The sequence below is a fragment of the Ruditapes philippinarum genome, unplaced genomic scaffold, assembly GCF_026571515.1.
Source record: "Ruditapes philippinarum isolate M1 unplaced genomic scaffold, ASM2657151v2 ctg592_1_1_1_1, whole genome shotgun sequence".
Lineage (NCBI taxonomy): Eukaryota > Metazoa > Mollusca > Bivalvia > Venerida > Veneridae > Ruditapes > Ruditapes philippinarum.
The window spans coordinates 586,320-612,220 of NW_026854960.1; the positions used below are offsets into that span (position 1 = coordinate 586,320).

General features: G+C 32.0%; 1 protein-coding gene and 1 long non-coding RNA gene across 2 annotated transcripts in view; one reads left to right on the forward strand and one right to left on the reverse strand.

The window, feature by feature from the left end:
• Window positions 1–1,555: 1,555 nt before the first annotated feature.
• LOC132741621 (uncharacterized) lies at window positions 1,556–2,856 on the reverse strand. Its single transcript, XR_009627307.1, has 2 exons — window positions 2,666–2,856; window positions 1,556–2,501 (listed from the first exon to the last, which is right to left on the reverse strand). It is a non-coding gene; the product is annotated as an uncharacterized LOC132741621 (long non-coding RNA).
• A 4,996-nt stretch (window positions 2,857–7,852) lies between these two features.
• The window catches only part of LOC132741640 (fatty acyl-CoA hydrolase precursor, medium chain-like), a 32,798-nt gene continuing 14,749 nt past the window's right edge, over window positions 7,853–25,901 (forward strand). The window contains exon 1 of the mRNA XM_060729860.1: window positions 7,853–8,461. Coding sequence (XP_060585843.1) covers window positions 8,249–8,461 — 213 coding nt within the window. The 5' untranslated portion in view covers window positions 7,853–8,248. The remainder of the gene's footprint in view (window positions 8,462–25,901) is intronic.

Sequence of the window (25,901 nt, forward strand, 5' to 3'; positions counted from 1 at the left end):
CTCCTCTCGGCACCATTCAGGACATCGATAGCTGGCCGCAACATACAAGTTTCGGTGTCCTAAAATTCTTCAAACTTTCTGCGGTTTTCCTGTGCCTCTCAACCACGTACACGTACTGAAGAAAAAAGGAAAAGGCATATAAAATAGAGAAAATAATAATCCCTAAAGAAAGTCCAAAACGGCAAAATTTAAAATGTTGCAGGCTCGGTTTGATTGAGTCTGTCAATGGACGGTACTGTCAAGTGCAAACTACCGTTCACGTCCCCTATCATCGGCTTAAGCAGAATTCAACATTTAAATATGGAATAGCAAAATTTTGAATTTAGAAACATCCGTAGATGTGTTCATACGGCGTTTATCATTGAACCTTCAATGTGACACTTCGTGCCATTCCATAAAAAACGGCCCACAGTATGGACCCCAGGTAATAGAAAGCGTGTACCCTAAACGAGAAAACAATGGGCAGAACTAAACAAAATGGAATTTTGAAAGTGGTTCAGAGGTTATCACAGAGAAGACGTCAAAAGACAAAGTTTAAAAGCAGGCAACATAGCCTACTATGAACATATGCACTTACTCTATTTATAAACTGACTATTTATAATTATATTAGTGCTGACTATTTTAAGATATACTAACACTGACACTTTTTATGTACCTCTAGAACTGATACATTATAATGTTTTAGAGTCATTAAATTTTTTTTTTCATAAAACTTATTTTTGTCAAAACTTATGATGTTTGGATGATGTTTTAAGGGTTTTGGCTTGTAGAGGGGGAACGGGGGTATAGTGTAAGTCATGGCAACGCGACGTTCACATTTGGTAAAAATTTCAAACTTGGCAGATCTATATAATTCAACATATTTATATAAATGTCACTATCCCACAGACACAAATGTATCAACACTTGTTTTTTTCACACTTTATTTATAAAAAAAATGCAGACCTTTTTACGGCTTTTTGCAACCTTTCAAACGACAATTGCATTTTTGTCAGTGTTGAAATCAGTATCCACCAGGTTTTGAAAAAAAATCTGTTCCGAAAAAAAACAAAACAAAAACAAACAAAATGTCAATGTTCTGATATAACTAAACTAATAAAAACAAGGAATATTATTTCGTACATTAACCAAAGTTAGACTAAGCAGAAATATGAAATATTTTGCAATATAATTGGACAAAAAATAATGTTGATCATTAATTATGCTTATTAAGACACACTGTATTGACAACACTGATAATCAGGTATATTCGCGTATATATATTCACGATATGTACGTATGAAAAGCACATTTTTAGAATAAAGCCAGATCTTTCGAAATCATTTAGATCTCTGTTCTCAAGCAAGGTTATAAAACTTTTATTATTACGTCCGCTCCAGAACTAGACAGTACGGTTATCGTACGAGGAAATGTGGTCGATTACTCACTATGTGATGAAAGACGGAAACGTTAAGCATCATTTTAAGAATTTCCTTATAGCAATGTCTAGAAGGATGTTGTGGTGTTTTCATCATCATCCTCATCATCAGCAGCAGCAGCAACAGCAACAACAACAACAACTAATAACAAGAGCACCGCTAGGCGGAGCATTATATGCCCGAAAGTGTTTTTTTTTTTAGTAAAGATGAAGCATTTGTAAGACATGGGACTAAAATAAAGTTTTACCTCCTTCAAATAACAATCCTCCTTTGAAGTTTCAATATTGTGGTCCAAATGGAACTTTAAGTTATGTCCCAGAAACTGTTTTCAATTCTAAGGTAAAAGTGACCTTGACCTTTGACCTTGTGACCCCAAAATCATTAGGGGTCTTTTACCCAATATGGACAATCATACTATGAAGTTTAAACACAGTAGGCCAAATGATACTTAAGTTATATTCCGAAAACTGTTTTCAGTTTTAAGGTAATAGTGACCTTGACCTTGTGACCCCAAAATCAATAGGGGTCTTCTACCCAATATGGACAATCATCCTATGAAGTTTGAATATTGTGGGCTAAATGAAACTAAAGTTATTCTCAAGAAACTGTTTTCAATTTCTAAGTAATAGTGACCTTGACCTTTGACCTTGTGACCCCAAAATCAATAGGGGTCTTCTACCCAATATGGACAATCATCCTATGAAGTTTGAACACTGTGGGCCAAATAGAACTTAAGTAATGCTCCGGAAACTGTTTTCAGTTCTAAGGTAATAATGACCTTGACCTTTGACCTTGTGACCCCAAAATCAATAGGGGTCTTCTACCCAATATCGTCAATCATCCTATGAAGTTTGAACACTGTGTGCCAAATGGAACTTAAGTTATGCTCCGGAAACTGTTTTTCAGTTTTAAGGTCATAGTGACCTTGACCTTTGACCTGTGACCCCAAAATCTAAAGGGGTCTTCTACCAAATATGGACAATCATCCTATGAAGTTTGAACACTGTAGGACAAATGGAACTTAAGTTATGCTCCGGAAACTGTTTTCAGTTTTAAGGTCATAGTGACCTTGACCTTTGACCTTATGACCCCAAAATCAATAGGGGTCTTCTACCCAATATGGACAATCATCCTATGAAGTTTGAATATTGTGGGCTAAATGGAACTTAAGTTATGCTCCGGAAACCAAATTGCTAACGTTTTCAGTTTTAAGGTCATAGTGACCTTGACCTTTGACATTATGACCCCAAAATCAATAGGGGTCTTCTACCCAATATGGACAACCATCCTATGAAGTTTGAATATTGTGGGCCAAATGGAACTTAAGTTATGCTCCGGAAACCAAATTGCTAACGGACGGACGGACGGACGGACGGACGGACGGACGCCAGGGGGTATAACATAATATGTCCGAAATTCTTTCGGGCATATAAAAAGGGTATGTAAGACAAGATCAGATGTTTCGTTAATGTCCTTGCGCTCTTGATAATCAATCAAAGACTACTTATACATTGCCACTACCTACACTACTTGTCACATTGAAGGTTCCATGATAACCGCCGTATGAACATGTCTGTGGATGTTTCTAAATTCAAAATGTTGCCATTTTGTGTTTAAATGTTGAATTCTGCTTAAGCCGGTGCCAGGGGGCGTGAACGGTAGTTTGCACTTGACAGTACCGTCCATGAACAGGTTTAATTAAACCGAGCCTGCAATATTTTGAATTTAGCCGTTTTGGACTTTCTTAAGGGATTCTTATTTTCTCTATTTGACAGTGCAGTTCTTCTCAAACAGAAATAAAGAGAACCAAATTTAGCCTGACTATTTGAAGTATGTAGAGAACTATCATCCTCGTCGCCTCCGAATTGCATAAGGGTTTTTTGTTTTGTTTATTTGGTTGATTTGTTGGTTGGTTTGGTTTAACCACAATTTAGGTCACATGGCTCCAAAACAGGAAAGATGATTCTGGCTAACCTCTGGTGTTACAAAATCCCATGTATAAATTGTATAAATTTAGTTTGCATTTTTATACCATTCATTTCTTACGATATTTTCTTGTTATTTTTTATGACAACCGGTGACTTGTAGTACTAACAATTTTGTTCAAATGGATCTGTTTTATTAAATATCAGTACCACAGAAGTTAAAAAGTGAAATAGATTTAAAAACGAAAGTGAAAAAAAGAAAATAAATAGATAAATAAATAAATAACAGCAAAACCTTCTTTTCCCAAACTACAAGGTCAAAAACTTAAAACATTTGGTACGTAGCTTTGTCTAGCAGACCTCATCCATGTTCGCGGGAATTATAAACAGGGATTTAAACTTGCCTTTGCTCGGGAGTCACTTGATTTCTTTTAAACCATCTTTTCCAAAACTGCAATGCCTATAGCTTATCTATTTGGTATGTAACACTGCATAGTAACTTCTATCAAGTTTAAAGGTCAAAATTGCCCTCGTTGTCTAGGGGACTTAATTTTACAATGTATTATAGAAAAAAACGTTATAAAACCTTATCGACAAAATTAATTCGGTATGAACTTACTTAATTTATAAACGTATAAACGAAAACGCATTTTTATAAACGTATAAACGAAAATGCATTTGAATCTACTTGTGTAAAATGTGATAAACAAGATCAACAAGGAAAGGCGACGTTCAATGAACGCAACCCCCAAACGACCTAGCAACAAGAACCAGCGACAAGGAGCCCTGGAGGATCCTAAACAAAAAAGAACAGGGCGCAAGGCAGAGCACACACAAATGATACTTAAAAAGAAAAACTGCATGGCTAAAGGGTTGACATGTTGCATACATCTATAGAAGTTATACAGGCCATGTACATGAGGTCCAAACCGAAATTGTGACGCACTGGTGTAATCTTTGTCATAATAACTTGCTTAATTTAAACACCCTCTCCTCAGAAACATCAGTATTGAGCAATCTAGGGCCATCATGTCTATCTCTTGATGGGTACTAAAAGTGGAATTAATATGTATCTAAAAATTCAAAATTCGTATGTCTATTTAATGATATCTGATAATTGATATGAACCTTTTCCCGTACATCGGAATGATTGAAACACAAATATAAATGTTACGCTACCAATTTTGACATTTGATATTGTAATCACGTGGCCGTCCATGCCAGATATACTGATTATGTATATAAAGCACGTGAAAATTGACATTCAAATAACATCGGATAATAGTACAACAGAAAATGAATTTACAAAAAAAAATGTTTTCTCGGACATGCAGCTTTAAGTAAAATAATTTCACCCATTATACATTAATATCAAACCAAATTTGATTGGTTAAGTTACGGTCCAAACGTCTGAAACCATGATGATAATTGGCTGAGCTGAAGTCTGTTAGAATGTTTTTGATTGGCTGAAGAACGATAAAAAGTAAGGACCAGCAATAGCGATTGGTTTACATTGATTTACATTGATTGGCGTCCGCGCCGAAGCGCGGCGCCTATTGGAATGAAATGAGATTTTGTGAAAGGGCGACAGCAACTTCTCGAGCCTTTTATAGTTGCCAATAATAAAAGCCGATCATTCCGATCGGTATGAGGGTGCTTGATTGTTAATTAGTCGCGATATGTACAATGAATGGCGAACTGGAGAATTTCGCAATGCAAACATTTTCAAATGAAATAACCTTTTCCGTCAATAAATCGCGCTCTTCGGGGTATTTTTGCTTATCATTTTGTAGTACACAGTGGGTTATTATGGTATGTTATTCCGAAAGCTGTTAATAGAATGATGAGTTGATGACCTTAATATTCCGAAAATCTATTTATAGAGGGATGTACTCCTAGGTAATTCCCGGTCTCTCCCGGAATTTACTAATTGACCGGCGAATAGTACCACACGTTTATTGTCCGGTCTCTCCCGGTTTTTTGGAGTAGATATCGTTACAGAACAGAACAAATATTTTACAGATAAATAAGCTTTTTTTCAAAATGAATGTTTGTCACTTAGTTTGGTTACAATAATTAATAAACACAGATCAACTCTCGAATTGATTGATTATTATTATACATAAACATACAATTCGAAAAAAAAAACCAACAACACAAATCGCATGTTATATTTTATCTATATGAGATAAAAACAATAAATATGTACAATAATATTGAGAAAAAATGTACATTTTGATGGCATTAATATGACACTATCAACTTTAAAACATTTTATATAATTTGTTATTCGTGTTTAGTAAAGATTCCGAGGAATTATTCAAAGTTACCAATCAGATTTTATGAATTATTCAATTGATTGATAATTTAAAAAATGATAAAGAAAAATACAAATGTACATGTATATGGTTTAAGAATAAACAATATTATAAATTGAAAGATTAACCATGATTTACTGACTTTTTCCAGTTAAGTTTTGACTTATAATCGTCGATCATTATGACAATTGAATTCTTAAAATAGTAGTAAACGTAAAAACTCAGTATTAAAATAGCGCATAAAACACACACAAAAAAAGAAAAAAAACAATATTCATAAAATCTGTATTTTTGTTTTATTAAAATAGAAATTACATTTATTGTATAATAAACAATTATGCTCAACATGATCAACATGGTAATATAACAAGTGTCATATTGTTACTTAGTGTGAACAGATACCTTAAGAGGGGGTCCTCGTTAATAGCAATAACATAATAAGGGACAATTACACAAGTATGGTGTTGAATCATGCGTTACACATATGGATTATAAATGATTGTATACATGTATATCCGTTGCTATTAATAACCACGATCATAAAGAAATAACAAGTAATATTCTAATTTCTAGCATGCCGATCAAAGTTATAAATAATGAACAATGTCTTTCGTCCGTTCATTCAAAAGTGATATACAATTCTGGTAAAAACCAATGAACCATTGAAAAGTTTATAAGAATATCTTGTCATCATATATCTACTAGTTCATCTGCACCTACTGTTTGGACGCCCTTTGATGCTTTGCATCAATGCTTTTCTTGTTAATTATTGTGGTATATATAGAATATATACGAAATTAAATATGGTGTGACAATATAACAACCCGAACTCCCTTCTCTTTCTTTTCGGAAATCGTTTCAGGTACACTCATGAAATAGAAATATTGTTTTTAAACTCATTTTCACAAATCTTTTATACTTCAGTTTAAAATAAACTATTTCGTTGCATAACGGTCATTTTCTTCTTCCTTTTACATTCAAATACATGTATTTGTTATTTAAAACAAGTATTTCATTCATGTCGTAACTTAAGACTTTGTATAAAAACTTTAATTCCGTAATCATCGTGCTACAATCATATCAGTGTTGTTGTAGTGAGTCTCCGTTAAGCCAACTTTTATCTCCTATCAAATGTAACATAGAGCAAACTTTGATAAACTTAAGCCAAACTTGGCCTTTATTACAACGTAAATTTTAAACTGTTTAAAAAGAATGTAAACCGATACAAATTTGAGACCGATAAAATTTTCAACATCAAAGATATGAAAAATTTTGGTTTGAAATTATTTCTGACCTAAATGCCGATAAAAATGTAATTTTGTTAACGTATATTTGAGGACTGGAAACATTTGTTGAGATTTATGTTTCAGGTCTGGGCTACTAACCTTTATGCAAATTTTCAGATCATCCGTTTGTTCTAGAATTCCAGAAAATTTATTTTCATTGTGCCCCAAAAATGAAAAACTCAAACGAGCTAAGAATCGCACAAAGACCTTAGCAATAAGCGAATTTTCAATATTATTCCGAGTATGTTTATTTATTTTTTTTTCTTTTGCACATCTTTCCATGATCTATACAAAAAATTGAAATTTTATGTTTATGTCAACTCTGACGAATAAGCCACATAAGAAAATGGCCAACAGTTAGAAAGGTCCTATCCGTAACAATCATGCCATACCACACGTTTACATCTCTTGTACATGCTGAGAGATAATACAATAAAGAACTACATAACATAAAATATTTTAGATATTAGATATCAAAATATATCTCGTAAATTGGCCATATTGCTTGTTAGCGTAAATTGCAATTTTCACGTATTCTTCAATAAAATCTTTTATATGAATAATTTTATTTATTATTTTTTCCCCAAATAATTATTTATTTACCCTTTTATTTAATCAAATAACATTGATCTATACAAATAAAAACAGCACAAAATAGATTACATTATTATCGTCGTACAACGACAGAATGTCAAAACATACAAGTACTACATTTTACCGATGAAAATTATTACAATTTAACACCAATGTATCAAAGCGAACGCCTTAACCGTTTAAAGATAATTTTGATTTAGAAAAATATCGAAAACTTTATTCCCAATATCTTAAACCAAAGAAAATTGTATCAATTTTACAGCAATTTACTCCTCCCAAAGCGTTTTAGTATTATTGAGGAATTCCTACAGTTCAGCACATTCCTAATGAATAGAGAAGACAGAACCTTTCGATGCTACTTCGTGATTGGAAACTAGTAAAGTTGATGAGGGAAATGTAACGTAACTCTCTACAGCATCTGCTGAAAACATCTCTATTGTAAAAGCCGGGGGTGAGCTCAGGTCTCAACTTCTCAATATAATAGCGATAACCGGTTAATACACGTGGAAGTATATATATATATTACATATATATATTTAAACAGCTTAGTCTTGTTTGAGCGTTTATTCCTTCCGTATATCTATACGGTTCTCAACTATAGTTAACTGTTAGAGTGTATACGAGTTACTGAAGTGTCAAATAATTCAAATAGTAAAAGGTGACGAAAATAATTGTGAGAGAATAGGAAATATTAATAATATAATAATGAAATTTAAGACGAGTTTAGTTTGTACCTTTGAGTATATTATATATTTTTGTTATGTGATAAAATTTGTCAACAGTGTGGAATACTCGGTTAGAGTTACGGACTATGGTAAAGTTAAAGGAGTCGTTGAATATGTGCATGGTCAAAAAATTGTGGAAAAATTCTTCGGGATTCCTTATGCGAGTCCCCCAATCGGCAATCTTCGACTAGAGGTATGTTTCATTTTCATAGTTTAATATCCCGGTGCATGAGATAGCTGCTAGGTTTTTTGTTCAATTTTTTATGCGTGATTCGCATAGTATTCCTTCGGTTTTACAACTTGTGTGATTTTATCTGTATCTAAGTGCAGATGTTTTGTTACATTTTCAATGAAGTGTTTTACATTTTATTATGATTTTTATGATATTTTAGACGATAGTTTGATATCAAATCTGTTACGGATGCAGATGTCACTTGGCCATGAGAATGAAAATTTTAATATTCGAAAGTTTTTTTCATAAGCCTATTTAAGTAATATAATCACTATGTTTTACTATAACATTACAAAGCGTAATTAAGAAAGAGCGTAAGTTTACATGTATGTGAATTTGCTTTTCTTTTTCTTAAATCATTTTTATATTTTTAACTAATTAACTTTTGATTTTTGCACCAACTATTAGATAGTGATATAGTACTTTAAAGTCTTCTTTTTCTAAATATGCTAGCCAATACTATTGTGTGCTATAAGTAAAACGTAACCCTGTTTTAATCACTTAAAAAACACCAACTTTCTGCTGCCCTTTTCATATTCAAGGTAAAAAACAAAACATTACTCTTAAAGTTCTTGAAAAAATAAAAAAAAGTTGGAATTGTTTGTATTAAAACCCCTTCAAATTGTCTTGAGATAAAGGTGTTTTTATATAAACACATTAAAATGTTTCTTTTACACAGTGATTTTATAATCATGATCTGAAAAAGGCATTATCGAAATGCGTGCATTAAGTCATTTGTTTAGATTAATTTAAAAATTGAGCCTCATCACGACAAAACCAATGCGCAGGCTGGTCTGGATCCATGCTGGTCGCAAACCCATTATGTTGGTTTTGTCGTGACGCGGCTCAATTGTTTAAATGTTTCGCTAATGGATTCGAATAAGATAGTAATAGAATGATCACTGTTACATAATCTATCATATTGTACCGTCTTTTTATTTATACAGGTGATTTCTTAACGTATTAATTCAAACCATACCCTGTTAGATTTGTCTAGCTGCCTTTTCTTTTATTTGTCTGTCATATTATTGAGGGATCTAAATATGACAATAAAGAAGTTGGCCAGCCAACAAGATAGAGACCGTTCAGACAAAGCGGATATACAGGTTGACCGGGCTCTATGCTAGTGACAAAGACTGATCACTTTCAATTGCAGCAGCTTTAATGGTTACCATTACCTTAATTGTTATCACGAAACAAATATATTGTTTATTTAGATTTATTTTGTCCGATTTAAATGAATAAATAATTTCCACCACTTACCGTTATAAGCAGCATCTCAATATGTATTCAAGAATATCTTACAACATGTAGCAAAAAAATGACTGAAGTATAGACCCGTGAATTAATATCATTTCCAAATTCTCTTAAAAAGAATCTGAAATAAAAACATATAACGAAATCTCTTCGAATCTACTACGGGATTCAAACACTTAAACAACCGTTAAATTTAATTACTGAAATAAAACTGCAAACTGTCTGCAAGCAGATCAGCATTTTTTCACATGACTTAGGAAGCACACCTTATGTAACAGGAGGGAGATGTGCATTGTAAAACTATTCAAAAGATTAACTCTTGCATTGGATGTTTCCATGCACAAGCTCACTTCATTTCCACATAAACCGGTATTAAATGCCTGTTTACTGTGGATCTTGTAACACAGAAATCCGTTTTTTATGTATCAGATTACAAATAGATGAAAAAAACAACACATTTCTTGTTTATCATAACTCATATGAAATCAATGTTCCGATGATAGTTTTTAACTTATTTGTAGTGGGCGATTCAAACATAATTTCTTAATACCTTCTGAATGTCTTTTAATAAATTATTTATTGGTGATTTTAATGCATTTTTAATAATTGAAATAAATGACCGTTGAAATGATGTTCATTTTCCCTATTAAGTTTACTCATTTTAAAAGAATGTTTATTACAGAATTTGATTTTTCATACTTAATTGTGAACAACTGCAGTTTATCAGTTTCAATTATTTTTTTAATTTCCAGCAAAGAAAAATAAACGTAATACGATGATTTTAAAAACAACTAAGATTGTTCTAAATATGTTTATTCTATACTTATTAAAATATTTCATAATTTTATATCTCTTTTTTAAGCATGAAACCTTTTAAATAACAGTACAACTGCTCAACTGTTTATCAAATCGTAGGGTGACCCAAAAGACACAGCCAAAGTTTCAAGTATTTTAACAAAATATTTTTGTTTTTCGATTTCTATGTTCTAAGGACTTGGTGTAAAAACCTAATGTACCAATTTAAAGAAATGATAAAGAAGCGGTTTGCACTAAGCCATTAAATATTTTAGGCAGCTTATATAAATAATTGGTGTATTAATTTACAAATAAACTGCGGTTCAATTTTTGATCTGCCAAATTGACTTCATCCACTTTAAAACCAGCTACACCAGTGTCTCTTTGTTTAGATACGTCTATCAAATTTGAACAAGAAAATACTTAACAAAAGGCCTGACTAGACTATTTTCACATTCATTTTCTTCTTTTGTAGTTAGGTTTCAAGTTAATTGAATCTAAACTTGTTCATATGTATTTTATTACACTGAATTCCACAGACGCGTACTTATTACATGTGTAATTGAGATTAAAAAACAATCAACTAATTAAGATGAGATTTAGCCGTGCTCACGACATCACGTGATTTACATAAGATCACGGTCTTTCAGTCTCGGTAATGATCTGAAAGAAATGAGTAATTGGCCATTTTTGTTACTTAGAAGAATGAGCTAAATGATCTGACACATGTTGTTGTAATATTACTGTCTCGAATATTTAATCCACCAAACCAGTAATTCACATTTTTAATGATAATGTTAGGTTAAAGGTTTTTAATTTTTCAGTATATCATAACTTTATCACAAGTTAAGATGATAAAATAATAAATGATTGCTCGGTTATGGGATTCAACATTAGAGACCTGTTCACATTTTGATTTTAAATTGTTTCATAAGCGCTTAAACAGTCAGACTTTATACAGATAACAATTCTTTTTTTAGCTTTGATTTCTTTGAAAATTTATTTAAAATGTTTTTCCCCGGAAGATTACATTAGTGAAGCAACATATAGTGACGTGTAAAAATGTTTATATCATTGTTAAACATGCAAATATATATATAGTAATGGTTTCTAAAATAGCTTATATTGAACAATTGAATTAGAAATCATGATGTGTAATAAACGTAGCTGGTCCATTACTAATAAAAAAAGCGCGGGAAAATCTCGTCTGCAGCATGATCACGTTTCCGTAATTACTTCCTCATGACTTGCATGATGCCGTTTGTGTTGGCAGTTATTTCAAAGGTTATTGTTATGCTATTTATTGGGACCAGGCCAACCTCAATTAGATCAGATGCTATGTCTAGTCTTTTTTTAAAGATATTTATGTCCTCAGCGCTCTGTGTCATTAAAAAGACCGTTGGAATAGGCTGAAATCGTGTGGTCTTCATCATTTGAGTGTCCGTTCTAAAAATGATTTGTCATTAGATTTATAAACAAACATTTGTAACATTATACCTTAATCATAATACGAAAAAATACGACTTTAATCTTATTAAATTTACGAACAATTTATCTTTGTTTATTTCATAATCATACCGAAATACATGAATATTTCACGGACAGCACTTAAATTGAATAAAGTTTCCACGACCGTATAATTATGCGATTGAAAATGTTATAGCCGATGTGGTGTGAATTCACGACTTCGTCATATCTTGACGTTATAATATTTATTTTGAGAATTATCTCCATTTGGAGACAAATTGCGTAAGTAAGTGCGACGACAGTGAAATAACCATTTTGATAATTTTATTGACAAGTTATTTACAGTAGGTTATTACTGGGAAGTATACTATAAATATGATATAATTTGATAGTTCCGCATTTAACTAAGATTGAAATAAACTTCAAATGCTAATGTCTTCACAACTTACACAACTTTTTACACTCAGTTGTAAATGCGTTACAATAGTATTATATATGTAATAAATGATAAGTAGCGGTAATTTGATAATAAAGTAGCGATTGCGCACCGGTCGAACGTTTAACTAGTACCGTTCAAATTTTTAGTAACAGGAAGTGTAGCTACTAAGGGAGCGGTCACTTGTCCCTGCAAGGGGTGTCAGCAAACCATGTCAAACAGCAGCGAACTATTTTTCTGCAGAGTAAAAATAAATATATACACAATATTATTGACTACAATGTATTTTAGTGGATTAAAGCTGTATATGTCCTTTTGCATGATACTGTGACTTTGTTCAAACAGAAGTTCTTTACTCTTGTTCCTGACTTATGTTTGATACTTTCTCTTGAACTAGTCAAAATTGTGCAATCATAAAAAATGCAACAATTTTTACAAATGTGTTTTGTTCTCAAAGTTATAACTGTTTAAAGAATGATATATATACATATACATTGTATATACAACAGGTATAAGTAAACCAGACTGAAAACATTGTAAATGAAATTGACAAAATAACACATGGCACTGAAGCCATTACAAAGATACTAAATGTGTTCTAATGGCGGGAAAATATGACTCCTCGAGCACGTGTTTTGATAGCGTCTGATACGACAATTTGGTAGCAGACGACAATCAGAAAAAACGCGGTAATATATCAGACAGCACTAATTGGTACTGATTACTACTGTTTCCGTTCTTGTACAAGAATAGATAATATCAGATGTATTTTCGATCATATATATATCGTGTTTTGATATAGTTTATTACATAAAGCCGACAGACTTTGAATAATTGTGTTCTATATGAGGATACTTTTTTCGTATAATGATATTTGCTTGATATTTTTAGAGAGAAGTAATGAGTTAAGGATACTTTTATGACGTGGCTTTTATACTAATGAAACTTTTATGTACCATTAACTTCTTTTTTGTTGTCAGCTTTGAATTTTTTGAAAACTTTTAACAGTACAACTAATAGATGGTTATGTTCCCATCTCTATTTTATGATAAATGACAAGACTTTTGTGAAGTCTTTGATAATATCTGAAGTACAATAGTATTTTCCAGTTCAATATTGCATAAACAAAAAAAATTGAACATCATTTGCAATAGGAAAAAACAATGATGAAAATGAATGAAAGAAAGTTGAATAAACGTGTCCAATAACTAGCTCATTGATATTAAACAATTTTTTTTTGATATATGTAAATTTGGCCAATTGTCTGTCATTATCTTCAAAATATATTTTAATCGCTTCTTGTTTAATACAAACTTTTAAACCTCTGAAATATCGAAAAAGCAAAAGGAGCAAAAGTGAAATAGATAAAATGAAACAAATAAACAAATGAAACATTACAAAAGAAAGACAGAAAAAAGCCATAGACACGGCAGCACTTGCAGAGAGATAAGGTGCACACCTCTGACAATTATGGTTCAATTCTAACCTGATATTCGTCTGCTGCAAAGCCACACGTCTACATTCTTTGATAACACTTAAAAGAAGTATCGATACGGTTCACGATTATCGTTGTTATGCAACGATAATACCAAACTGATCATACTGCCAATAGGTCATTGTTTGTCCCGCCTCTTATTCTTTCCCCCTTTTTGTTTTCTGTACAGAGCATTTTTTTTCTTCACATAAAAACTTCAATCTGACTTAATCTATGTTAGTCTATCTTCAAACAAGGCGGCTATCTGGTATTAAAATGCCGCAAAGTTCCCGATGTTGTGTTGAGCCGGATTTAACCTTTATCTCTTTTCTTGCGTATGTTAAGGTTGTTGTAATGCCATCTGCAATGTTTTGTGGTTTTTCTATTATCAAAACCATTGTTTTGACTGAGGAAAACTTGAGAAGCCTAGGAAATCATTTTGAACCTGATATACGCATATTTCCAATGGTATGAATAATTGCAGTGGGATAAATATCTGGAGGGTACCTTTTTACCAGTTGTATTTAGTATTTTATGAAAGCAATTTTGTGCACTACTCTTTAAGTTCCCTTTTGCTTGTTCTCATACCACATATGTTTTTTCTTGTCAATTAAGACTGTGATATTTTTTGTCGATTTCATATGGGGAAAAACAATCGTATATGATGATTCAATATGCGGATCATTGCCACCTTATGACTGATGCGATATGTTTTTTTAAATTAGTAAAGATGTAGAAAAACATCTTTTAATTCCTAGATCTGCACAATGTATCATTATGATAATACCCAATATACACACAGACCTTCCACTTGGAATGTCATACGTCGACAATGTATAATACTGACGTCATTGCTTATAATTTATTACTTTTTTAAAATTCTTTTTTACATTGTTTTACTGAATCCGTTTTCTTACGGACATTAAATGGTATTAAGTAAAAACATTTTATCGTTCAAGTTTCAACATTTTATCGTCCAAGTTTCACCATTTTATCGTCCAAGTTTCACAAGCTTCTTTAACGACTTTACAGCTTCATCAGGCTACTATTATCCAACTATCAATCTTCTATTGGTAATTATGACTATCCACATTATTACGTCACACATTGCCCTCTCAAGTAATTATTATTACTCAGGAAAAAGATTTACTATTTCAAGATAAAAAAAAAATCTTAAGGTCTCATGCCTAACACCTCTTCCAATGTACAAATCATAAACTGGACTGTTGCTCCAACATACACAGAAAATTATTATAAAGAGGAACTATTTATTGTACAAGATATGTTTATATGAGAAAAACAATTTGTGTAGTATGCTATAACTTTATAACATATTCAATGCTAAAATACTTTTATTTTATGCAATTGTCATTTTAACAAATTAAACGTTTTTGGTGTTTGTGTTCTTTATATTTCCCTGGTGCTATTGAATCCTATATTTTCTAATCTTAAAGTGAGGACAAAGACAGGTGCTAGAGTATATGGTTGATCGTGCTGATGATTTGGTTGTATCATGTGTGCTATTTCGTCTGCCATCGAACACTGCATAGTGCATTCTAAACATACGTTTCTTTCTTCGTTTATTTTCTGTCCAGAGACACAGTCATGCCATATTTTTCATACCAGTACCTTGTTACACCGATGTTCTGAATGTAATAGTTTTAATGAAACATCGCCTTTGTTGCCACCCTGATACTTAACGAATGATAAATGTGTATTGTTTAATTGCCACGAGCAATCTTGTAACCCGAGCCCTCTTAAACCATATGAAATTGCTTCTTCCGTGTCTCCAGTTAGTAATGATTCATTTGTTAAATCCATTATATTCACAAATAGGTATATTAATTATATGACTAAGTAAATCACCAATCAATGTTTACGAAATATCCCTATAATGTGGTTATTATATTCTACATCAATTACATGTTTTGTCGGCGCGTCTGTCGTTAAATAAGGGTGGCAGCCGGTTTAGCATGTTTGATATTAAAACCAACTTGAAAAGAAAATTACTTTGCAGTTCGACATGTTATACTGTTGAAGATGTGAAGAAGATGAAATAATAAGGGTAAATGCATAACCTTTAATGAAAAACAAATAATATGTAGATACGCTGTCAAAACGGATACCGTACAGCAGTTGGTACGGGCGTATTTTCATATGCATATCGTGTCGCAAATGCAATTTGTTAAAACAACATTTCTTTATTATTCTCAGAGATAATTTGAAACGGGATAACATTCGATTATTTCAACATTCTATTTTGTTTTGACAAGTATTTATTTTTATAGTATTTTCTCAATATCATGTTTCTTTTGTGTGGTGATATTTAAACTATAATCAGTGTTATTTCAAACGAATCCTACCGAAATGTGAGACGTCTCAGAAAAAAGGCTTACTTCAGTCGCAAGTCATTTTAGTAGATACATATTCAATGCTATAGAAAATTGTTAAAACTATCGTTTAAATGCGGACATGCTGTAACGGCCACACTTAATCTGCTTTCCGTACCAAATTATTTTGCCAAAGAATTCTAACTTATCTTTAATCAAAGAAATGTGTGGATTTCAACTAAATGAATGTAACACTTTCAAATATAATACAAAAGGTCAGTAGTATATTAACTTTAATCACAACTTGAGCAATCATGTGTCATGGACTTAGATTATTTCTGTTCAATAAGCAAAATAAAAAGTAAAACAAGTATTGACTACAAGTATACCGGAGAAAAAATAATCAGAGTATTATTTAAGCATCTTTAACAAATTGATGTAACGTTTTTAAAATAGCTGTAAAATATTTGGCTGTGCAGTTTTGAAGCGTTGTATAAACATTTCCTCATGATAAATGATTTGATATTATATTTGTTCAATGATTTTCTTAAACTTGAGTTTACATAACCGCAACAAATTACAAATCAGAATTAATGTAAATGCAACGGCGAACAGGAGAACGTGGTTGAAGGATATCTATGCACCCCTTGGTTAATCTTTGACCATGAATAATCGGAATTTCATATAAAACACGCTTCTGAAATTGTATCTTTATTGAAAAGTGTTTGAAACTTACATTTTGATATTCATAATTTGTCGCTTGATTAAATTTATGCTCTTCATCCCAGTGAATATGTTCGCTTGATTGTACACCGTGCGTTATTCGATTAGCCACCAACAATTGCTGACATTCCTTAGTGTACTTAAGCGGGTGATGCATGGTTAGGAGGACATATGGGCGTTACAGCTGACCTCAGTGACCCACAGTGTCCATCCGCCCATCGAAACATGACACGAAATGAAATTCGAGCACAACGCTCGCGTGACAGGCCAGCATTTACAAACATGTTCAGAAGTATAAAGACTTTATAATAAGCTTCCGTTCACTTCCAATATAGAATGCGATTGTTCTTTTAATTGAATTTTGCATAGATAGCGATTTTGCGGCTGAGCTATCTTTAAAATTAATTGAACACTAATTTCTAGCTTTTACCCCATGTCACGCCTTTATTTAAGAATTCCGGCGCTTGTTTGTGATTTTCAAAAAGGAGTTTATTCTTCATTGAAACCATTAATTATTTCATTTAGAAAGGACATGAATAAAAAGTCATTGAAATGGTGAATTGGTGAAGGGTTAAATCGGAAGACATGTTTTATATATATTAACCGTGGTAAAATATTGACAGTGATTCAATAGTTGATGAAATAGTATCGTATTCTCATTGAATATACCTTGTGATATTTAATGTCAATGTAATGTAAAATCGTGTTATTATAAATTATATCTTGTTTTATTTTATTCTACTGTCCTTACACCGGCTGCCGGTACACACCGGAATATCTAGCTTCAGGGTAATTGTTTCTGCTAACGAGGCTCTGTCGAGTCATAGTCAAACAGATACCCGAAAGCTAGATAGTCCCGTATGTGACCAAAGCCAGTGTTTGATTCTTTTTCTTGCACATAACATACAAATAGTATTTCGAAGAGAAATTACGAAAAGTAGATTAATATTAATGTTTAGCTTTTTTATAGTATCAAATGAATTTACAACTTGATTCATTACCGTAAAATGACGTCATCCTAAGCACGCAATTCATACAAAAAATGCGTCGAAATGACGTGATCATAAAGCAAGCGACTTGCCGGTGCTAGGGGGCGTGAGAGATGTTGCACTTTTGAATTATCTCTCATGAACAGACTCAATGTACATGAGTCTGCAATTCTTATATGCTATTGTTGCTTCCATTACTTCCGAGGTTTTTTTTACCTCACAACAGCAGGTGTCTGTGGCAGCTATATAAAGTTACACCGTTTTTACGTCAGTGTTGTTGTATTTTTCTGGTCTTTCTGGATTAATGATTCCAGCAAGTTAGTGTTAGAGATTGAATACCCATTGCCGGTGCTGGGGGCATATGAGATGTCACATTTTACAAAATCATTCTACAACACACCAAATCAAGCGGTGTTTTAATTGCTTTCGAGGGATCTCCTCTTTTTGTTTTACACGTGATGTAAGATGATTTTTCTAGCACTGTGTATACAGCCGAAAATCCTGTTTGATATGCAATAAAATACAAATAAAATATTTCATATATCATTTCATTTCACTGTTCTATAATTTTGTATCATTATTAATAAAGACTTGTATCATTTCATATATATAACATTGTACCATCATTAATGGAAAGGTTTTTGGTGCCCCTCAGCTCATATCTGAAGTAATGCATGGAGGGTCATCTGAGGCCCTTCTTTGCCAATAAAGCTGAAAGGTCACCAAATGACCTTTACAATGTCTGTGTAACGTTTAAGTTTAACCCGTTAAAACAAATAATAAGACAGAAAAAAAACATTACATTTCAGTATCTTATGATGTTTTATTACCAAGATTTGATTTACCTACAGCATATCTAACTACATATGATTTGCCTTTCATAGCACTTCTCTTAAGTTTATAATAATATTTCATTTCTCTGTCACATCTTTGACAAGACACACAACTCAGCAATGCATATTTTCCCGCCGCTAACATAGTTGGAGGAAATGCCATTTTAAGAATTGGATATTTTCAAAATAACTTTGTTTCCATGCTCCCATCAGGCTTAACCTGGCTTGCACCAGAGAGTGCGCCCCATGACGCCGTGGCGTTTTCCTGCTGAAAAATTCAAATTCGTGTGTTTGCATTGCATCGTTCGAGTATCACTCGTTGAGAATTGTTAAAAAAGAATGCATTGGTAGGCCTATGTCAAAACAGATCATCAATATTCTTAATTTTATATCTTTATCTTGACAACGTTATCGTTTAAAAGTATTCAACGACCGTGTTAAAACTTTGAGATGGATTTTATACAATCCAATTTCTACAAATTACAATTCGTTTTAAAATAATTAATGTACCCGAAAAGAACGGAACATGAATTTTATGTCGGCGCAGTTGTTATAAATTTATTTCAATAAATTAGTGCCAGATACATCGATATGTTGCAGGTCGAATTCATATATCAACCATCATAGATGAATTCGAATACCTTTAAATACGAACCATTCTTTTAGTTTGCTATGTCATCGTGATTATCTAATTTATTTTTTAATAAATGCTTAATAAATGTATTAACCGTTAACTCTTCTCAAAATAATTGTTAATATCAAGATAGAAGGTTAAGAGGGTAAAAGGAACATGCTCATTTCATAACGCTTATAACGACTTTAGGAATAACGGTTATACTTGGATATCAAATGCAATGTTTTAAAAAAGAAAATAACACTGAAACTATTTCAATTTACCCCTGTCTGTGTCTTATTAGAAGGTTTTGGGAAATGCGCTATTTTCCCTCTGGTATCACATACTCTTGCAAAGCAAATGTTTAGATATATTGTAAGTGTAGATATTTTACAATTGCTTTTTGATAACATAAAATACGCACACGATTGTTGCATGTGATCGTCTATAGTTGCAAACTAAACTAAAGGTGTGTTCCCCACCTGAAGTGCCACTCTTAGTTTGTCAGCCACCTACTTCATTAGTGTAGCATCAAATTGTACATCTCCTTACAGATACCTTTATAATTGTCATTTTTGCAGAAATAAAATATACGAACAAAATTTTCGCACCAAAGTATGTACATGTATTTATTTATAAGATAGGTTCATAGTGAGGATCCCACCCGATAGACGCATCATATCTGTCAGAGAGCCACTTCACTGTCAAGCTATAACTGTAAAATACAAGTAAGGTACTTGACTCGTTTTTAATTTTCTTTCACATTGGGCGGCCTAATCAAACAAAACACAACAAATAAATTACGTGCTCTCTAGAACTTCTTATCAATTACAAAAAAAAAAATGCTGCACGAACCTAGCAGTGCGATATGTTAACATTTACAAGTCGAACGTGAAAGTATTCCGAAACGTTTTTATCATCTATGTGCTTTTTATCATTCTATAATACTTACTACAATGTACTGAACATGGAGAAGGTATAACAACCTTTGTAAGTGAAAATTTATGTTTATTAAGATTGTTGGCCTAACCAGGTACTAATTACTTTGGAGGCATAACACTCAAGACCCAAACGAAATTAATCTATTTATTTTATTAACAGTGAGCAAAGCAGAAAAATATAATGAAAAATTGTATTTACTTTCTGAATTCGATGTAAGGCATTTCATTTCAGTCGACAACAGTGCAAAATTCACATAGTTATAGTCTCACAACTGGAGTATTGTAAAAAGGGAGATCATTCATATTGCTTTTCCCAAATAACTTTATTTGGTATTTGGTTACATTTTGTAAAATATCATCCAATTTAGGTAGCATTTACTTGATACTTTTTTCAATGCGCAAAATAATCAGTATTGATAATTGATAGAAATCTTTTAACAGGTAAGAAATACTTATATATTAACTTTATTGAGAGAAGTTTCATGAGGCCGTGGTACTAAGAGGTCACGTGGGCTGACCACACTTTTTAACCAGTAGACATATTATGAGAAATAAATTTGATATTAAAAGGTACGGAAAGCTATAAAGTCAATAGAAATCCTACATATCAAGATGGGGCGTAAGAAGTTATGTTTAGTATATTTTTATTTCGCTCATTATTAAAGATAACTCTGAACCCTGTACTACAATAAACCTTTGACGAAAACCCTACTTTTAATATGTAACAGTTCAACATGTGAAGCTGTGTCAAGTATTTAGTAAGCTCGAAAGCACGAACAGTGTCTTTGTTGCTTTCTGTTTTTATTCTTTACAAAATCATATCAGGAAATATTTATCTGATGCAAAGTGATTTATAGTTTTCTTCTCCGTAAGAACACTTCATAAAACCACACTGAATGTGTAATGAAAGTTATCACTATAATCTAAAAGTATTACGTGTGCATCATTAAACACCAATTAAAACCCTTCAAATATGAATCCGAAATAAAACCCGTCATAAATTTGAGAATATCTGAGAACGATATAAAAACAGCCACTGTTTTTAAAATGTGTACGACACGTGAATATCAAAATAGAGAAAAACGGAATCCCGAAAGAACGTCCAAAACGACAAAATTGAAAATGTTGCAGGCTCGGTTTGATTTAGCCTGTTCATGGACGGTACTGGGAAGTGCATGTTAGCGTCTACTCCCCCTTGCACCGGCTTAAGCAGAATTCAACAATTCATCATGGTGATGGTGAAATTTTGAATTTAGAAACATCCGCAGATGTGTTTATACGGCGGTTATCATGGAACCTTCAATGTGACACGTTAGTGCCATTCCATGAACAGCGACCTATTTTGCCAAACATTAAAAAATTTGTATCTGAACATTGAGCGGAACTAAATAAAATGGGATTTTGAAAGGGGATCTGAGGTTATGAAGACGCTTTATCAAGACGCTTCTTGGTGATTCCTCGTTTTTCAGAATTATACATTGAAATAAATACTTTGAAACACTTAATATTTTCCATTGTTGATTATTTATTTATTGGATATGTTGAAGGATAGAAAAAATTATATAAAGATAGGAAAACAGAATGTTTAAGCTGAATGTAGCCGACCAAATTTCTTTCTCATAACATATATTGTTTCTTTCTGATAGTATTGCGTGCTTCAAGAAACATAATCAATTTTTGTTAAGATGTACCTGTTTGGTTAAAAGTGTTTTTGTTTTTTAAGTGGAACACTTTTTTGCCAACATCCAACAGAAATGGCGGAAATTAGTATGAATGACAGCATGAAATCAAAGTAGTACAATCAGAAACATAGAGAAATGACATGTTTTGTTAACATTATGTTGATATGATTTTTGTGTTATTAAATCATTATCCATTTAAAACCTAGAGTTCTCTTTACAATGGAGATAATTGAGTAAAGAAAAACGTTGGGTTTCCTGACTTCAGAGAAACCAATTTCCATGCAGCAGTTTTCTATGAAATCGTCCGTTATTGATAAAGTTTTTGATTTTTCATGCCTTTCCTATTTCTTATTTTGTTTCTATCATTTAAAAAAACGCGGGAAAATCATGAACGGTTAGATAGTTCTTATTTTCGTATCAGTGAAGGTTGTATTAAATCTACTTCTCCTGTCAAACTTATTGGCACTGATAGCCTTTTAGCTTCTTTTTCAAAAAAGTTTTCACTTCCTGTTTTCTCGTATTGCACTGCCGCTTTTTTCTTAAGGTTAGATTTATGTAAAGAAATTATGCAATGATCTTGTAGAATAGTATTGTTGCAAGATTTCAAGAAGTTCTTTATTGATATTCGATTTTAGAAATATAACCACTCTAATTAGAGATAAGCCTTTTCCTGGTGGAAATAGAGAGATGGTTCAAACACTGCATCTCTTGTCTAATTAAGTGTATTGGTTGTAGTTTTTCCATGTAAGTCATGTGTGTTTGAAGGTCTTTTGAGTACTTTTGCCTATTTTTGTTTAAAAAGAAACAAAATTTAAAATAATTACCCTACTTAATAGGAAAAATAGAGAGAGAAATAGAATCCCTAAAGAAAGTCCAAAACGGCAAAAATTGAAAATGTTGAAGGCTCGGTTTGATTGAGCCTGTTCAAAGACAGTACTGGAAAGTGCAATCTACTGTCCACGCCCCTAGCACCGACTTAAGCAGAATTCAACATTTAAACATGCAATGGTAAAATTTTGAATTTAAAAATTTAGAAATTTAGGATTATTTGCTTTTAAAGAAATTTGGTTTAATACTGAATATATATATTGTTAAAAATTTGAACAAACTTATGTTTACATATTTTATCTTTGTTGATAAGGAGTATTGTGACAGAAATTTGCACGTTTTCACGAGGAAGAGATATCTTACCTAATTCCGTTTACATGAGTGGAGTTAAAGTTTATTCATTTATGTCCTCAAAATGATGTCAATTTTGTCAAGGGAGCTATATATTAAAAGAAATCGAAAAAATATCTATACATTAACATACATCACGAATATTTTGAATTTGTATGTTGAAACGAAATCTTTTAATAGCCTTTAATGTTTATTTTACTTTTTATATAAAGTAGGCTTTATATCTTAAAAAGTAATTAGATCGATTTTAAATTGATGTCAAAAATCAGTTTTATTTTGTAATTATTTCGTAACACAATACTTTTCAATTGAGAGATGCGGCGGGTTGGTGGAGTGTATTAAAAATTTAACAATACAATTAGATTAAGAAATTAAATGATGACATTTTTAAAACGAGCAGAATTGAATTCCGTTGGTCGAAATGACTTTAGATGTTTCCACATTACTCTCTTGGGGGAACATGGTTATGAAGCGAGACAATAAGTGTCAAAATGATTGAAATATTTACCCCCCACTCAAAGTTATCCTCTTGTGAGAAAAAAATAGATTTCATTTGCCGTTCGATATTAAGTGAAACTGACGGTGAATAGTCGATATGTTTCGTTATAGATACAGGTACATTAGAATTTGGGTCAGCTTTACCAATGACGAATGTTAATCCGTTTTCTTGATTTAAGTTTTAAATTATGTATTGAACAGTTTGAAAAAAATATTTCATTCAAATTTTTTATAATAATTTTTCTCTTTAATACCGAAACACTAATTTTGAGTTTACAAAAGGATATCAAACGTTTCAGGTGATATCGCTTTATACTGATCTTAGTTACGGTTTGCCTGTATAAACAACAATAAAATGTCCAAATATTTTATACACGTTTTAAAAAACACATATTTTAAAAAAAACATATGCCATATTGTTTATAAAACAGTATAAAACAGTATGAAATGTTGTTTTCTTTCGAAATCACGCAAACAAAATCAATGGACAATATAGTCGACCCTGTTTGGAGTGATAATGAATCGTGTAATATCTCTCCCCCCAGCACCGGCTTGAGAGGCATTTAGTCATTAGAATTAAAATTTTATTGGAACCATTTCAATAGAATATAATGTATTAGAGGATTTACTAGTAATACCAAGTTTTTTATTATTTATCTTTCAAGCGTTTTATGTTGTGGAAGAATATAGAACTTACTTATCACACACATCATGGTTTTCAGAAGCATGTATGGCGCGTTAACATACACGTGTAAACAGTTGATAAATATAGTTTTTATTAATTACTTAGTGAATAAATTGATAAGTATGTTTACTTTAATGCATCAGCTTCAAGTATATCTTACATCAGTAGAGCCAACACGCATTCTGTAGATTGTTGAAACATTTAATAGAAATTAACCTCTTTTATATCATGATATAAAAAAAAAAAAAAAAAAAAAAAAACAAAGGCTTAAATATAAGCTCATCATTTTTGTCTTTCCCTTTCTATTAACTTTCTTACATTTTATACGACAATCTTTGAGTCTTTTTTAAAAACGTAACAAAAAGTACTTATTTCAGTCTGATGTTTATACTGCAAAATGTGTCTAACTAATAAAATGAGGGAGCAAAATAATTTGAGCACATAGTTTCAGAAAAGAAATATGTAAGTTATAATGATAATAAAAAACACATCTTGTTAATTTCATGCTTTACATCAATATAAACGAGTTTTCACTGACTGTCTAAATCGAAAAATGTGAAATAGTCCAAAATTACATTTGCCAACCACTGTGAACAGAATAAAATTACAAAATGACTATAATTTCAATTACAAGATTATCCTGCTGGGAAAATAATTTTATGAAAATATTTATCTTATTTTTCGATGATGGGTCATACCCGTTGAAATTTTGACAGATGTTCAAAATAAATCTTCAACGTACGTGGGTCACAGCATCGGGGAAGAGGTTAATCAATGTTGTGACAAAACTACTAATTATGTGGTTTACCTTCAAGAACCGCAAGGGATCTTTCAATCTCTGCCACCAGTAAAGAGCCAGGCCAATCTGCACTCACTGTTGGTGTCTGAACTTTTATAGTTTGATACTAATTTCTCATAAATCTTTAACTGACTTTTCCAAATTTAAAGGAGGATTAATCCATTTCAAAAATTCAACAAGTAACCACAAATACCACACACTTTTTTCTTTCAAAACGTAGCAATTTAAGTGAAATATTCGCATTCGTTCTACTTACTACGCTTACGTGCTCGAAGAAGATCCGATCCGAATTCCAGTTAACAAGACACGAATCATTAAAATAGAAAATATAAGAATCCAAAACGGCAAAATTGAAAATGCTGCAGGCTCGGTTTGATTGCGCTTGCTCATGGACGGTAGTGTCAAATGTCAAACTTCCGCCCACGCCCCCCAGCACCGGCTTAAGCAGAATTCAATATGAAAATGGTGAAAGTTTGAATTTATATATAATTGTACTACTTTTAAATTTATGTCAATATATTATGCATCGAATTTAAATTCCCTTGTGTTGCCATGTTTAACCCGAGTTCTTGTTAGTAACTAAATGCGTTTATCTTTCAAGTATGCCAAGTATATAAGTACATATTAGTTTGTTGAACGTATATGCAGGAAAAATATACACTAACAATATGACTTTAAAATGTAAAAAAAAAATGACTTT